This window comes from Aythya fuligula, chromosome 1 (genome assembly GCF_009819795.1).
Source record: "Aythya fuligula isolate bAytFul2 chromosome 1, bAytFul2.pri, whole genome shotgun sequence".
Classification (NCBI taxonomy): Eukaryota; Metazoa; Chordata; class Aves; order Anseriformes; family Anatidae; genus Aythya; species Aythya fuligula.
In genome coordinates, this window is record NC_045559.1 from 6,291,463 (window position 1) to 6,306,135 (window position 14,673).

A 14,673-nucleotide genomic window follows, 5' to 3' on the forward strand; every position below is an offset into this window, starting at 1 on the left:
TTTTTGTTTCTTTAATTTCATACATTTAAGGTTTCTTAATTACCCTTAAGCTCTAATAAAACCCAAGTGAGAACAGTGCAGACATTCTTATTGAATTCTATCTAGGCTGCTTTGAAGATTGCTTTCTGTCATCTTTCCTTCCCATTTGAGGGTAAAAGAACACTACAACTCATGTGCTCCATGCTATTTCGACAATGTATTGCTGTAATATGAATTACAGGTGTAAAATGAATTACAGGTGTAAAATGAGTATCAGAGAAGCCTTGCCATGTCTGCTGTGAAACTGTTCAAACTTGGAATTAATTCATGCACTGAGCAATAAGCAAAGAGTTCCAAGCCAACCATAGTTCATGTAGAAGCAAACCTTTGCATTCTAACAGCATCATACCAGACCTCCAGCTTTTTACAGGCCGGTAATATTGGAGCTTGGTGCTTTCACAGGAAGCAAAAATATGGAACAATGTGTATGTGTGGAAGGAGGGTCAGTGAGGAAAAGAAGAAATACAGCTCTAAATCTTAGCCACAAGGCTTCCACTGAATTTGTTTTAACTTGACCTTGGTCTGAAACAACTGACACAGCTTGCTTAATCAACCACATTTGCATCAAACTTTAGGAAAGGCCACATTGCTAGAGATATTTGTTTATTAATCCAAGCTACAAAGCACACGCCTAGTTCTGTTCCAAAAAATTCTTCAGCTCTCATCACCTCCTGCCATAACAAACACTGGAAGGAAAGGAGTTGTAACAAGGATCCACAGCGCTGAGCACAAAGACATCCCCCCAAACTGGTCACCTCCTAGAGTAAAACCTATTTGTTTTAAAACTGCAAAAAAAGCATATTTAATTCCAATTTTAATATACAAACACATATAGACACATCTACAGAGCTGACACTTCCCGTGGAGCTATCAAAGTACTTTATTATTTAAAAACAGATGAAAACTCATAAAGTTCAAAGAAGTCCACAAAACTAAGGAGGTAGAAAATAACAAAAATCCATCAGCATGCACGTTAATGCTTCTCAAGTGCACAAACTAGCATGCAGACTATGCCTGTGAATGCTTCAAGCAGCCTGCTATTAGCGAGAATATGAAGAAAACCGTGATGTTGCATGCTGGCAAGAAAAGAAAGAAAAAAGGAATAAAAGCAAGAAGCAAAGGAAAAGAAACCACAATTCAAAAGCAAACAGAAGAAACTAAATCACAACAAACATCTCTACTAGTAAGAGGTACATAAATAGCTTGCCAGAGAAGCATGCAAAAACACTGATTCTTCTAACAAGCTGCGTATCTTTTATCTACCCATTTTCCACTCCAGCTCTGCCTGAAGCCTCTCATGCAGCTCTTAGCCATCATCTTTACTACATCAGCTCAACTCATTGGTCGAATTTCTCAGATCTGAGCATGCAGAAATTTTATTTGTATGTTTTCAAGGCCATTAAACTGAACCTGTTTGTGCTGTTGGCCCTAAGTCTGAGCTACTTCACTTTCTGGGCATACCTTCCTGTCTGAAGAAATAACAAGGGAGGAACTTCTGAGTCCTACAAAATGTATTCCTGGGACAAGTAATCTTCTACACAATCTACGATGTTTACACACAAGGTTTAAAAGCACTTCCAACTAGGATTTAAGACAAAGATGTTCAGTTCAGCTGGTGAGAGTTTTGGCAGCAACCTCAACAATCATTGAATGTGCCGTTGTCTTCCGAAGCTAACTGGGCCATCAGAAAATGCCCAACTGCATCTTTTCTCCCCAGCTTCCTTCAACAAAACAGCTTCCTAGACAGAGTTAAGTTATATGTGTCCTTTGGGAAAGCTTATAACAGCTTATGTTAGAATATGTAGAGCTGGTACCATAGGATTTTATGTTTTTCTTTTAAAAGAAAGGTTGTGATTTAGTTGATTGGATGTAATATTGTATAAATAAGCAAACAACAAAGAAAAGAGAAAAAAAGTACAAGAGAAGAAGAAACAAAGAAAAATGGGGGAGAAAGGAGAGAAATGGAAGTAGAGCAAGAGAATTTAAATGAAGAAAGAACAATTAGGTGCTCGTTTTCTGCTGATAAACATATTACCTGACATGACAAGGAGCAAAGCAAATATCAGCAGATCTGACTGTTGACCAAAAGATAAAAAATTCAAATGATATTAAAGAAAGTTTTAGTCTACTCACTTACTCTTGCTCTAGCAAGTCTTGGTCACCACCCAGTGGAAGTCGATCCCAACTACAAGACTTTTACAGATAATTGCTCCAGGAGGCACTAACAGCCTCATGCATTGAATAGCAGACATATAATTGGAGTAAAGTGCTTTAAGTGCTCTCTCTGGTGAATAACAGTCTAGTCCTTAATTTCAGGACCAGAATACATGCACTCTGACTGTTCTAACACAGTTTTCAAGGATGGTAATGGTCATAAAAACAACTCTTAAAATGACATCTTGATATTTTGTGTTTATTTTCCATCAGTGACTTCCCATCTTACTTGTTCTGTTTACAAGTCCAAGAGAATTTTAAAGAAATTTAAGTGTCTGCACAAGAAGCTCAAGCTGCTGCCTGAAAGTCACTCTCTCTTCCTCCTCCTTTATATGCCAGTGAGGAGATACTGAAATGAAACCTTGCTTGACAACTTGATGATGGTAGAGCAAAATACACTCTTTGTCTTTCTGCTGCTGTGTAATACTTTTGTAATGCTGACAATAACAAAACCTTACTTTATAAACATCTGCATTTAGTGAAACAGTAGAAAAATATAACAAACTTGGTCATCGGTCTGAAGCTACGGGTAACTAGCTGTAAGTCTGTAAGTGGTCTTTGTAAAAAAATAAATAAATTCTAAAATTAACCACTTTTCATTTTTTTTCATTTCATATCCCTATCTCCACATTTCTTCCATAAAATAAACTTTCTTGAAAATTCAGTTCAAGCTAAGGCTGTGAAAAATAACCAATGTAACTATCTGGATCTTATTCAACAAAAGCATGCAAGTTTTAAGCAGTAAAGATTTTGAAATGATGCAAAGCCAATGTCTAAAACGGTTGAAAATAATATGTATTAGTATAATTTCATAGGCCAATTTCCTTCATAATCTTGTAAAAGTCATAACACACAAGAAACAAGGCAGAAAAATTAGTTGATTAAAATGCAAAGCACGTGGTATGAAATAGCTACTTGTGTATTCTTCAAGTACAAGTGAAAAATCCAAAGTTCCTCTGAAATAAAACACAACCCAAAGAGATACACCATCAGAAACAAAGTCAAGCTGACTTACATATTTGCATTATTTTGGCCATCAAAATATGTATTAAGAGAAGAAAACAGACATTATTTGAGTATCAAAGAGTATTTAAAATAGATAAAGATTTTAATAAAAGGTATTCATAAAAATTTACTAAAATATACCTTTAAAGAAAAATAGCAGGTATACATTTAAAAAATTATGACAAATAAAAGATTCAGATTTTGCTAGTTGTCCCTAAATACAGGAAAGATTGGGAGAACTAAAAGAACTGAGGGTTTAAAGGAGGTGTTACCATGCACTAAGTTCAGCAAAAGGACAATGGCAGCTTTCAAATTTGGCAATATTTCTTTAAACCAGGTCTTGCGCCTCAAATTTAAGGCCTTCTTCATTGCTATATGGTCTATTTAACTTTCAGTTAAAAAATAAAAAGACCCAGGATCTCTCTGTCCTTCAGGACATCTTAAATCAAAACGTGGGTGAGCATTTCAAGAACTTGGACAAGGAAAGTATCTGAACCAACAAAAGAAAAAAAGAGAAACAATGGCATCTACCAATGAAATTCTTTTCACAGTCCTTGAATTAAGGAATTAAGGAAGAGATTGGCCACTCTGTGTCAGATCTAGCTACTTGAGAAGATGTAAATCCTAAACCATACATATGACTGTGCTGCTCAAGAGCCTGCTTTGGTACCACACTTCATAATGTTCCAGTCAACCTAGAAAATCTGTTGGTTTTTTTTTACTAAAAAAACTCGAGGAGAAGTACCTTATAGGACCGTTTCTACATATAGCTGTCACATCGTGGCCCTCTGAGGACTCGACAACAAGCAGCACATTTACCCATACACTCTGAGGTTTCCATATAGTCACTGAAACATGGATGCCTACCTTGGGTTTTGAGAACAGTATTTAAGTTATGAGCCATCCTTTGAAGCTTGCAGCCACTCGGTACAGGCTATCCTATTCTGGACAGCACTTACACCAGAAATTACTACAGAAAGGCATAAAAATCTGTGGTCTGGTTTATGCAAAATAGTCCTAATACTGGCAAAGCCATTTAGCTGACATCCAAAATTAGCATGATCAATTCAACTGTGCCCCTGGAATGTCAAATGTTCTGGCTGAGCATTTTATTGGCTTTATCAGTAAGAAAGTGTTGAATCAAGTCCTTTCCCTCCCTGGAAGAAGCAAGCCAGAGAAAGCTACGTTAGACATAAGCAGACTTCCACTTTAAAGCAACACAAAAATTATTACCTCTTAATATCCTACCACAGTTTACCCTACTAGGGCAGGAAAATCTATACAGCCTAACAAAGGATGCCAGATGGAAAATTCCACAGAGCTCAATTAGCTCACTGCTATTCCTGGATGACTGATACTAATGCAACTGTAAGATGAAGATTTTTTTTTTCTAACATTAATTTTTACTTTAGTTCTTAATTATTAAAGGTGTAATTATTGCTCAGTGCAAAAAAGTACAAGACAGGAAGTAGTGCTCTGATTTCAGCTGAGAAAACTAAAATAAACATTATTTTCTCAAGCTACAAAGGATACTTAAATGAACAGTTTGATTTTTTGTGTGTGTATTACTTCATGATGTATAATGTTTTCATAAGTTTTATGTGAAACTAAAAGAAAAATAGTAAAGACACTCAAGGTAGAAGAGAGAGTAATCAGACGTACACATAAGCAAAGCTGAAGCTGAATGTCTAGAGAATGCTGAGAACCTGCAGAAAAATATTACTGCCTGAAGACAGTGATTAGTAAAACCAAAATGAACAGTAAAAAAAAAAAAAATCAAAGGCTTGTGAAATTCATATGAAGAACAAATGAGACAGCCTCACTCAACTACAGATAACAGCAGACAAATCAGCTAGATTTCCAAGGATTAGGATAAAGGCATTTCATATTTATTTTGTGAAAGGTTAAGTAATGTTCCCACTTACCCCTGGCAAAAATATACCACACAGAGAGGCTTTCCCAGGCTACTTTGAAATGAAAAAGAAAAAGCCTCACTTCCTCATCCAGCACCAAAATATACTTTACTTTGGCTTTGTTTTTCTTATTTGTATTTTAATACTCAACCTTCCTCACTCGTGTTGGAAAAGAAGACATGTTTTGACACTGACATTGCTTTAGCTTTCTAAAAGAACGAACTTATACGGATTAAAACAATTACTGTCTTGCCAGCTAGTCACATCAAGAGTCACTCCTAGACGTACAAAATATGAAACCACACAACTTGCACTCCATGTCAAGAAGATGCATTCACTAAATTCTGTTTTTTGTTTCCACAAGACAACTCCCTGTGCCTCACACTTTCTGTTACTGCATTGCAAGATAACCACTTTGTGGCTCTTAATGTCAGGTACAGCCTCCTTTAATTGTTTCAAGATCTAGGAGTACTCTCAAACATAACTTCACTTGAAGACTTTTTGCCTTCTCTCACAAGAAAAGCCTTAAGACATAAGTCAGTCTGGAACAGCCTTCATTTTTTTCTTTCAAGAAAATTTACAGTAAATTCTGTATTTGCCACAGAAACTCTCAACACAAGTTGCATATATGTGATTTTCCAGGGTGGAAAAAAAAAAAAAAAAGCATTAATTCATTCAAACATATCAAACTACAAAATGTTTCATAATTCTTTCAGTACCACGCTTTTTCCACTTTTCAAGTGGAAAATAAACTCCCCACTGGTAAAATTTGCTTTACCACATCCACAAAAAACCTACCCAACTACAAGTACATTGAGTTTCTGAAAGGGGGCAAAAAATCTTCACACACAATCACGGATAACACAGTATTTAAAATGTAACGGAGCACTCTGATGATCCTATCTTCTTCTAGCATGATGGAGTGGAATTGATGCTAAAAGACAAAGTTGTCCATTAACATATTTATCCACCGCCAGTCACCGTGATGAAGCATCAGCTGAGACAAGATGTCTGCCAAAGCAGACAACTGAAGAGTGGTGCTGAAAAGAGCAACTTGCTCTGAAGAATAAGAAAATGTTGCAACCTAGCTTGGGGAAAAAGGATGAGGAGAAAGCAGGATGGGAAGGCTGTGATTAGAAAGAGGAAGAAGCAGCACAAGCAGTAATGAGGAAAAGAGCTGCAGACTAACTGGACATGGAGTGTGTGCATTACAAGGAACAAGAAAACTGAGCAGATGAGATAAGTGAGAACAAGACTTAGACCTATGGTGGGTGGGATAAAGTGTGCTGGGAGAAATGTCAGAATGAGGGAAAAACATAAGAATAGGAGCAAGAGAAACTGGGACAAGAAGCCAAGATGATGGGAAACAGACACACAAGGCATCTGACTGCATGCTTTAGAACTAGAACAGGTACCTATTTGTGATGAGGAGCCCTGAAACAGCCCAATACTATACGCAATAAATGAGTGTATACAAATACGAGAACAGAAAATGAAGTTCTAAAATGGAAGAGCTTCACGATTACACTATCACAACAAGACTACATAGGCAACCTTTGTTCTGACATTTCTGAACTTCTGTAAGCTAACCATAACAACTTAATAAAGTTATGTTAAGGCCATTTTTGCCATATTTTTTAAAATTTTAAGGCATGTTTCTTTCTCACATACTATTTTACAAATGAGCAAGGATAAAAAAAGAACTCAGAATAATCACAAGAAAATTTAATTTAAATATTGTGAGGGCAGTAATAGAAAATAATCTCTCAACAGGAAGAAGAGACCCTATAGACACATCTTATGTAGTGTCCTGAGAAACTACAGTCTCTGCTCTGCAACTGAAATGCATGAACACAAAGGCTAAGAAGAAATGAAGAAAATAATTCAGCTGAACACCCAAAAGGTGTATCACCTGCAAAGAATTCTAAAAAATGGATTGGACCGATAGAAGAAACTATTTGGCCTGACATTTGTTCCATACCTACTATTCAAGCTACAAAACAATTTGTATTCTCAGACAACAGTGTTGCTTCAAACAGTTGGAAACCCTGATATTTAATCTTCTATCTTACGGATATTTCCATTTCATAAAACCAAATTAATAAAATTATTAGAACCTGGTGTGTTTTAAAGTGCTTTGCCATTAGCAAAAAAAGCAAACTCATAAAATGAAGAGTGTTGATTTTAAATGGTAAAATATTTTGGCAGAAATAACTATGCAGTGATGAAGAGACAACTGTTTCCATAGTCTTTAACATCATGATTTAGCATTTTTAAGATGGGCACCGTGTGAAAAGCTCCAAGTATCTAAAATGTAGGTGTACAAGTGTCTTACCAGCTACTGGTAAATCCAGCTTCGCTCGTTTCAATTCTGATATAGAATTTTGGAGCTGCTCTATTACAAAGTCATCTTCATAGAAGAAATCCTTAGCTAGAGTCTCCTGCAGAAATTCTACAAGCTCTTCCATTTGTAATTTCATCAGATGCTCTACAAGAAGAAAATAGTATTATGAACAAAAATATCTTGTGATTATGAACATTAAACTTCAGAAATGTACGTAAAATATTAGATGTTCTTGTTGTCAAAGTAGAATGAAAAGGCTTATTAGTTAAGCAGAAAATAGAATTCTACATTAAAAAATCTATAGAATGCATCAGAAATTCACTTGCAACTTTAAATGTAAGTGCTTTCTACTAATCATTCTCTGCTAGTAACAACGTTTCCCAAAAAGGGGCATCTTCACACAACTAAATGCAAGTCATCTGCCTTTATCCTGCTTAAGTTATATCCAATAGTTTCAGGTCTTCATTTTCCAGCCTGCATCCCTGACTTACACAACACTGGCATAGACCTTTACAATATACATCATCTCTGTTTGAAAGGTTTGAAAGCAGTAAAACAGTTTAAAAATTGGCATTTAAGGTATTCTGATTCACAACTGAATTAAACTTCGAATGAAATGATGGTGGCAGTTCACACTTTAGTACCAATGCGTTGGGCATTTTTTGCTGCTTCAATTAATACAGGTTATATTTTGAAAGTCATTTTACAGTTATCAGATTTTCTCCCCCTTTTACATAGTTGTAAGGCCATGTTTCCCACACAAACATATCTTGCTTGCTAGGCTGTAACCCCATATCCATACTGTTACTTTAAGCCTACATATGCCATCAAAAGTTCCAGAATGCTAAACTTCTATACACAAACCATCAAAAATGCTTTTGCCACTGTAATAAAAATTCTCTTGACATGTGTTACACAATGGAACTTGGATTGCACAGCCATACATTCAATGTTTTTAATGGTAGATAATACAAGTAAAGACCGGAAAATAGATCAGAATCCATCTTCTGTCAACTTCTATGCAAGTCCTCTCACCTCTCCTCTGTTGCCATAAAATAACTCTTGGTGTTTTGATCATGGAGGAAGTTGCTACGTACTTGCTAAGAAAGCAAACCTCCACCCAGAAGTTTTGCTCAGGTCTTCCCATAAGAAGAACAGCGAACACAGAAAAAATTCAAGCAGATGTCTATTTGCAAATAAAGACAATAAATCAAAATGCTAAGCCTAACAATTTGCCCCCAAATGTTTAGCTGTTCAAAGTACAATTAAGAAATATAATGTTTTTCAAAGCTGTTTATGAACATCCTAATGAACACACTGCAGCGAGACAATGATGCAGCGTTACTACAGTTTAAGGAGGATAAGCTAGCAAACAAAACTCCAATTCTGCAAAGAGCTCCATGTTGACCTCTGAATTTACATGACTCTCTGTGAAATAAAAAGCCAAAGTCCCACAGGACTTTGTCAAACTTGAGCTAACTTGGTCTCCTGAGAAATGCCCAAGAATATTTAGAAGGTAACACGGATCTTCAAAATTGGAGCTTAATGTGCTAAATCACTATGGGAAGCCATGCAGGCATAAATGCTTTGGACAATTCTGCTCAAAAGTCCTATCTTATTTTCCCTGTAGGCAAGATATGGAAGAAAAGGCCATCCAACCTACAGAAAAGCTGAATTTTAATGACGTTCTTGGACAAAAATCAGTATAAAAATTAGATATACACTGATGATTCTTCACTGCTGAATTGTTTGCTGATAGAGTTTCAGGTATTTATGGGCACAAGACATCACCTTTTCTAGATTCTTTTAGCACTATTTTATTAAATGAAATCCTGTAGTGGCTAGCAAGCCATTTCTAAACCATGGAACTAGATTATTTTTTTCCCATTTTTTAATCAGCACCACAGCTCAACCTATGTCGATGTTTAATTAACTTTCTTTCTGTAATAGGTATTTTATTTCTCTGAGTCACTTGCATTCAAATACGAATACAAAAAAATATTTAAGTTTTTAAAGTCCTATGCTCAACTGTACTTGTCTTATCATTTAACATAATTACGATTTTTAGGCAAGTGTAACACCATCTAGAAGCCTGCTGCCAAGATAATACAATTTTTCTTTGGCAATCACACATTAATAAAAGAAAGGTTTTGCTCTATTTTTTCATGAGGAGAGAAAGACGCTTGTAAAAAATAGCATAAAGCAAACAGGAAACTAAGATTTTAACACAAAGGCTACACAAAATAAGAATGAAACCAGATGAATGTATGTTTAGCATTCAAATATTTGAGAGATTTCTTACTTCTATGTAGCTTCATAATTGTGTATGACATAGCAGTGAGAACCCGCTCTCCTTCAAGTATGTAGATATCCCATAACCTGAGGCTTAATGTAAAGGGGGTCTGCAATGAAAGAAACAAGCAACAGTGTGAAAACAGTCTGTCCCAACCCTGGATTAGAAATAGAAGATGTAGAAAATGGAAAGTATACTCACACGATCAAGGAAACATTGGAAAAACCATTTTGTTGTGTAAAAGCTAGTGGACATCTCCTGTGAGTCCTGTAAAAAACACAAAAGTTTTAAAAATATTTACAAACGAACAAAAAAAACAGTTCTTCTGTATTATTAAATGCAGCAATAATGAATATATAAGCAATATACAAAACCAGATATTATGCCAGCCATAACCTGTATCACCTCAATCATATGAAATTATTTTTGCATTTGCAGTTAGTATACAGGCCTTTCAGCACTCATATACATTATCAACCAATCTTCTTGGGATTGCTATATATTTTGTTCCTGAAACATGAAAATCTCAAAAATCAGAGTACTACAACATTTTTTGATAAGAATCATTATCGTGTGCTTTAAAAATTAAAATTACAACTTCCATTTCAGAGCCAAGTCAGTTACAGAACTGCTGTTTTTTGTTGTTGTTAAAATTTTTGCAAGGATTTGCTAAAGGATTTTTTCTTTTAAAAAAGTACAAGATTGTCTTCTAGGACTAATTTGGGCTTGACCTCCTAACATTTTTTATTTTTTTTAAACCAGATTTGCCTAATTCAATGTTATGAGCTAGTATTACAGCATGTTGTTAAAAAAGATATTAAATTCTAGTTTACAAGACATGAGGCACACATTAGATGCTATTTATCACTGCCAAGGTGCTAGGTTGTTCTCAAATTTGTTTTTTTTTTTCTTAGGGAGATAAAAACACCAAAACAGAAAATAATATAGTCCTGGGAAGGCAATGTTTGTAAACAGCTCTCTTCAAAGTGATCTCTTTGAAGATGTTGCTGCAGCTGAGCAGTTTTTACACTACTGTTTAAGATATGGAGAAGGATTCTTGCAGACCTAACCAGACTGTAAAAGAAAATTCTTTACGACTAATAGGAGAGCATTTTCTTCCCACTAGAAAAATAAAATATGGCCATTATTCTTTGTTTGGAACAAATACAGACAAAATTAATAAAAAATAAAGTGTTATTTCTTGTTTAAGAGCATTAGAAGAGATGCTGTGCAACATTTACCTTTGAGAAAATACTACTCTGTCCAAATTTTATAAGGACCATCAACTCCTCTTATAAGAACTTTTTAAATAGAGACTAAAAATAAGGCAGCAAGCTGTAAAATAGTATTCCATTTATTGTGCTGTAACTACTTACCAAATGCTGCTTAAGTTTGGACAAAAACTTTTTCAGTATTTTGTCGTGATGTTCTTGAAACCTCAATAGTTTTGGAAAACCAGGAATAAAAAAACCTAGGAGAAGAATTTGAGCATGTAACAGGTTTACGTACCATAAAAATGACAGCAATATAAGGCAAAAAAGAAATTCAGAGCTCTGAGAACATTACTCTTCTACAGACCACTGGATCTGAACAGATATTCATAGCAATACTATTATGTCCGTGTATGGATACACACATACTCCTGCCTAAGTGACTACAGTGAAACATCAACGCCTTTGCTTGGTGACTATTATCAGATTAATGATGGTAGATGATTTCAGTTTGCTTCAATCATACACTTGTCTACTTCACGTGGATTTGCAGAAACCCAAATTTTAATTATTTTTTAAGAAAACAGGAAACCCTAAACTGCTAAAAGCACAAAGACATAAACCAGGAATATGCCCTGCAAATTCACGATAGAAAAGCAAAGAGTGTAGGCAGCTACTTGAAATGCCTGCACAGGAGAAAAGGTCATAAAGACAGACGAGGGGTATTCTACCAAGGCAAATATCACAAATTTACAGCATAATGTAAAGACAGCTTGCTAACACAAGTGAAACTAAGGGCATATATAAAATCTTGAGTAGCTTTATGGATAATATACTAGAAAAGTAAAGCGCTAAGATCCTCTTCCACTTGTTTTCAGAAAAGCTAAGAGAAAGACTCAGATCAAAATCATAATACTACTCAGACAACTTGAGAAATGTAAAACACAGCTACACTGCAGGATAAAAGACCATTCAAAGAAGATCTTTTGAAAAGTTGAAGTTATGTTCAAGTCAGAAAAACAGTAATGATCAAACACCAGCAGCATAAAAATATGAAGAAGTAAGCTTCCCTCCAAAAAGAACTTAAAAAAGGAAAAACAAAACCATACTAATAAACCTGTTTTCAAACACCTTCAAAGCAGAAAGCTTGACAGAGTATCGTAGGTTCAACTGTTTATCAAGACTTGTTGAAAGTGCTCAACGATGATAAGGCCCATACACAAGTTAAATTTCTGTACGGAAGACAGTGAAGATTTTCCCAAGTCAGGATCCTAAATAACTCTAAAAGAACTGAAGAATCAACTACCTGAAAAACCTATTTTATGAAATCTCTTGCTTAAAATACCAGAGGCCTGGAAAGTGGCTGAGATGACATCACCTATTTTAAGTAAGTTTTCACTCCAGTATCTGTTAAGAGAAAAATAGCAGAAACTATTACAACAGGGAAAAGTGGACACACAGATGGATACTGAGCATCAGAGAAGAATCAATATGGCTTTTACAAAAAGAGATCATGTCCCAAATCTACAGGACTTCCTTTGAAGAAATGAGGGAGCATGTAAAGACAGAGAGCAGTGGATATTGCCTACTTGGCTTTCCAAAGGTACTTGATCGGTTCTGTCAGCAAAGTGGCTTTATCTCTTCAGTCCATCTCCTAAAGCAGCTTATCCAATGAGTTAATAGGCAGTACAATGCAAGAGACAAAAAAGCTTCACAGCAGAGAGTAATGACCCATGAAGTTACAGAAGAGCTTGTGCTGGGCTCTGTGCTGTTTGACGTGTGGCATTTGTCCACATTGTGAGCAAGCTGAAGTCCTAGCCATCCTGAAAGAGTAATGGAAAATCTGGGAAAGGTTAAGAAGGGACAGAAATTATCAACGCATACAACCAGTTCAGTGTCAATGAGATTATAATACTAGGTCAGATCAGCCAAGAGGGAAGATCACCTAAAGAAAAAGCCAACTTCCATGAGCATCTGTTGCTGGTCACCATGAGAAAAAGGGAATGTGGCTAAACAAATTTAGTACGGCAACTTAATATTCCTAGGATTTAAAAAAAAAAAAAAAAAAAGCAACCAAAAGCCAGTTCTTTCTAGTTACCAATTATGCAATTCAGCACACAGCTTATAAGCTATAAAATTTACTCCCTGATTCATACAGGTTTAGTACTTCAGAGACACAAATTTAAATGTCAGGTTGCACATTACTAATATAGGCAAGGTGCTTGTTTTTTTTCTTCAATATAAACAGTGAATGAATCACAGAATCACAGAATTTTCTAGGTTGGAAGAGACCTCAAGGTCATCGAGTCCAACCTCCAACCTAACGCTAACAGCCCTCCACTAAACCATATCCCTAAGCTCTACATCTAAGCGTCTTTTGAAGACTTCCAGGGATGGTGACTCCACCACTTCCCTGGGCAGCCTGTTCCAGTGCCTCACAACCCTTTCAGTGAAGAAGTTCTTCCTAACATCTAACCTAAAACTCCCCTGGCTCAACTTAAACCCATTCCCCCTCGTCCTGTCACCAGGCACGTGGGAGAACAGGCCAACCCCCACCTCGCTACAGCCTCCCTTGAGGTACCTAAAAAGAGTGATAAGGTCACCCCTGAGCCTCCTCTTCTCCAGGCTGAACAAGCCCAGCTCCCTCAGCCGCTCCTCGTAGGACTTGTTCTCCAGGCCCCTCACCAGCTTCGTCGCCCTTCTCTGCACCCGCTCAAGCACCTCGATGTCCTTCTTGTAGCGAGGGGCCCAAAACTGAACACAGTACTCGAGGTGCGGCCTCACCAGAGCTGAGTACAGGGGGACGATCACCTCCCTAGCCCTGCTGGTCACGCTGTTCCTGATACAAGCCAGGATGCCGTTGGCCTTCTTGGCCACCTGAGCACACTGCTGGCTCATATTCAGCCGACTATCCACCATCACTCCCAGGTCCTTCTCTGCCTGGCAGCTCTCCAACCATTCCTCTCCCAGCCTGTAGCTCTGCTTGGGGTTATTGCGCCCCAGGTGCAGGACCTGGCACTTGGCCTTGTTAAACTTCATGCAGTTGACCTCAGCCCATCGGTGCAGCCTATCCAGATCCAGAATGACTACACCTGCCTGTCTAACATCACCAGCGGCCATATGAACCCTCTTGGTTCACCACAGCAAGTTCAAATGGTGACTACAAAAATCAGCAAGGGACATTCATGGTAGAGTTCTCCATTACCATCACATTCCAAGGTCAGGACTTCTTTTCTTTTTTTTTTCTTTTTTTTTTTTTTTTTTTTTTTTAAAAAAAAAAAAAAAAAAGAGTTGTAGACCAACCACTAAGACTTAAAATCTGGAAAAAGTTTTCAAATCCTGTTTAACAGCCTATAGCATCTTAAAAAGGTGACTACATCTATGTGAAACTCCCATGTATCAAAATCAGATCAACTGATTTGGTATACTAGTTGATCTAAACACTTTCTCCAAAAAAAATTAAAAATCTTCATCACTGAGAAGAATCCTTTTACGCAGTTTTATTTTTATAGGTTTTGATTACTACTAAATCTAGAGATATTGGCTTCTGTAAGATTGTCTTAGTCTGTGTTACCATTGCGTAAATCTCCAAGCAAGTCCTTGGCTCTTTTTGAATTCAAATTTCTTGTATGACACTGATCTCTTCATCAGAAG

The 14,673-nt window shown here is 36.5% G+C and overlaps 1 protein-coding gene across 3 annotated transcripts in view; it reads right to left on the bottom strand.

The window, feature by feature from the left end:
- Nucleotides 1–14,673, bottom strand: part of USP6NL (USP6 N-terminal like) — a 117,520-nt gene that overhangs the window by 5,485 nt on the left and 97,362 nt on the right. For all 3 annotated transcript variants that reach the window (XM_032186904.1, XM_032186887.1, XM_032186896.1), the window contains 4 exons: nt 11,185–11,279; nt 10,010–10,075; nt 9,818–9,917; nt 7,507–7,659 (listed from right to left, as the gene is read on the bottom strand). In XM_032186904.1, the coding sequence (XP_032042795.1) occupies nt 7,507–7,659; nt 9,818–9,917; nt 10,010–10,075; nt 11,185–11,279 (414 nt within the window). The remainder of the gene's footprint in view (nt 1–7,506; nt 7,660–9,817; nt 9,918–10,009; nt 10,076–11,184; nt 11,280–14,673) is intronic.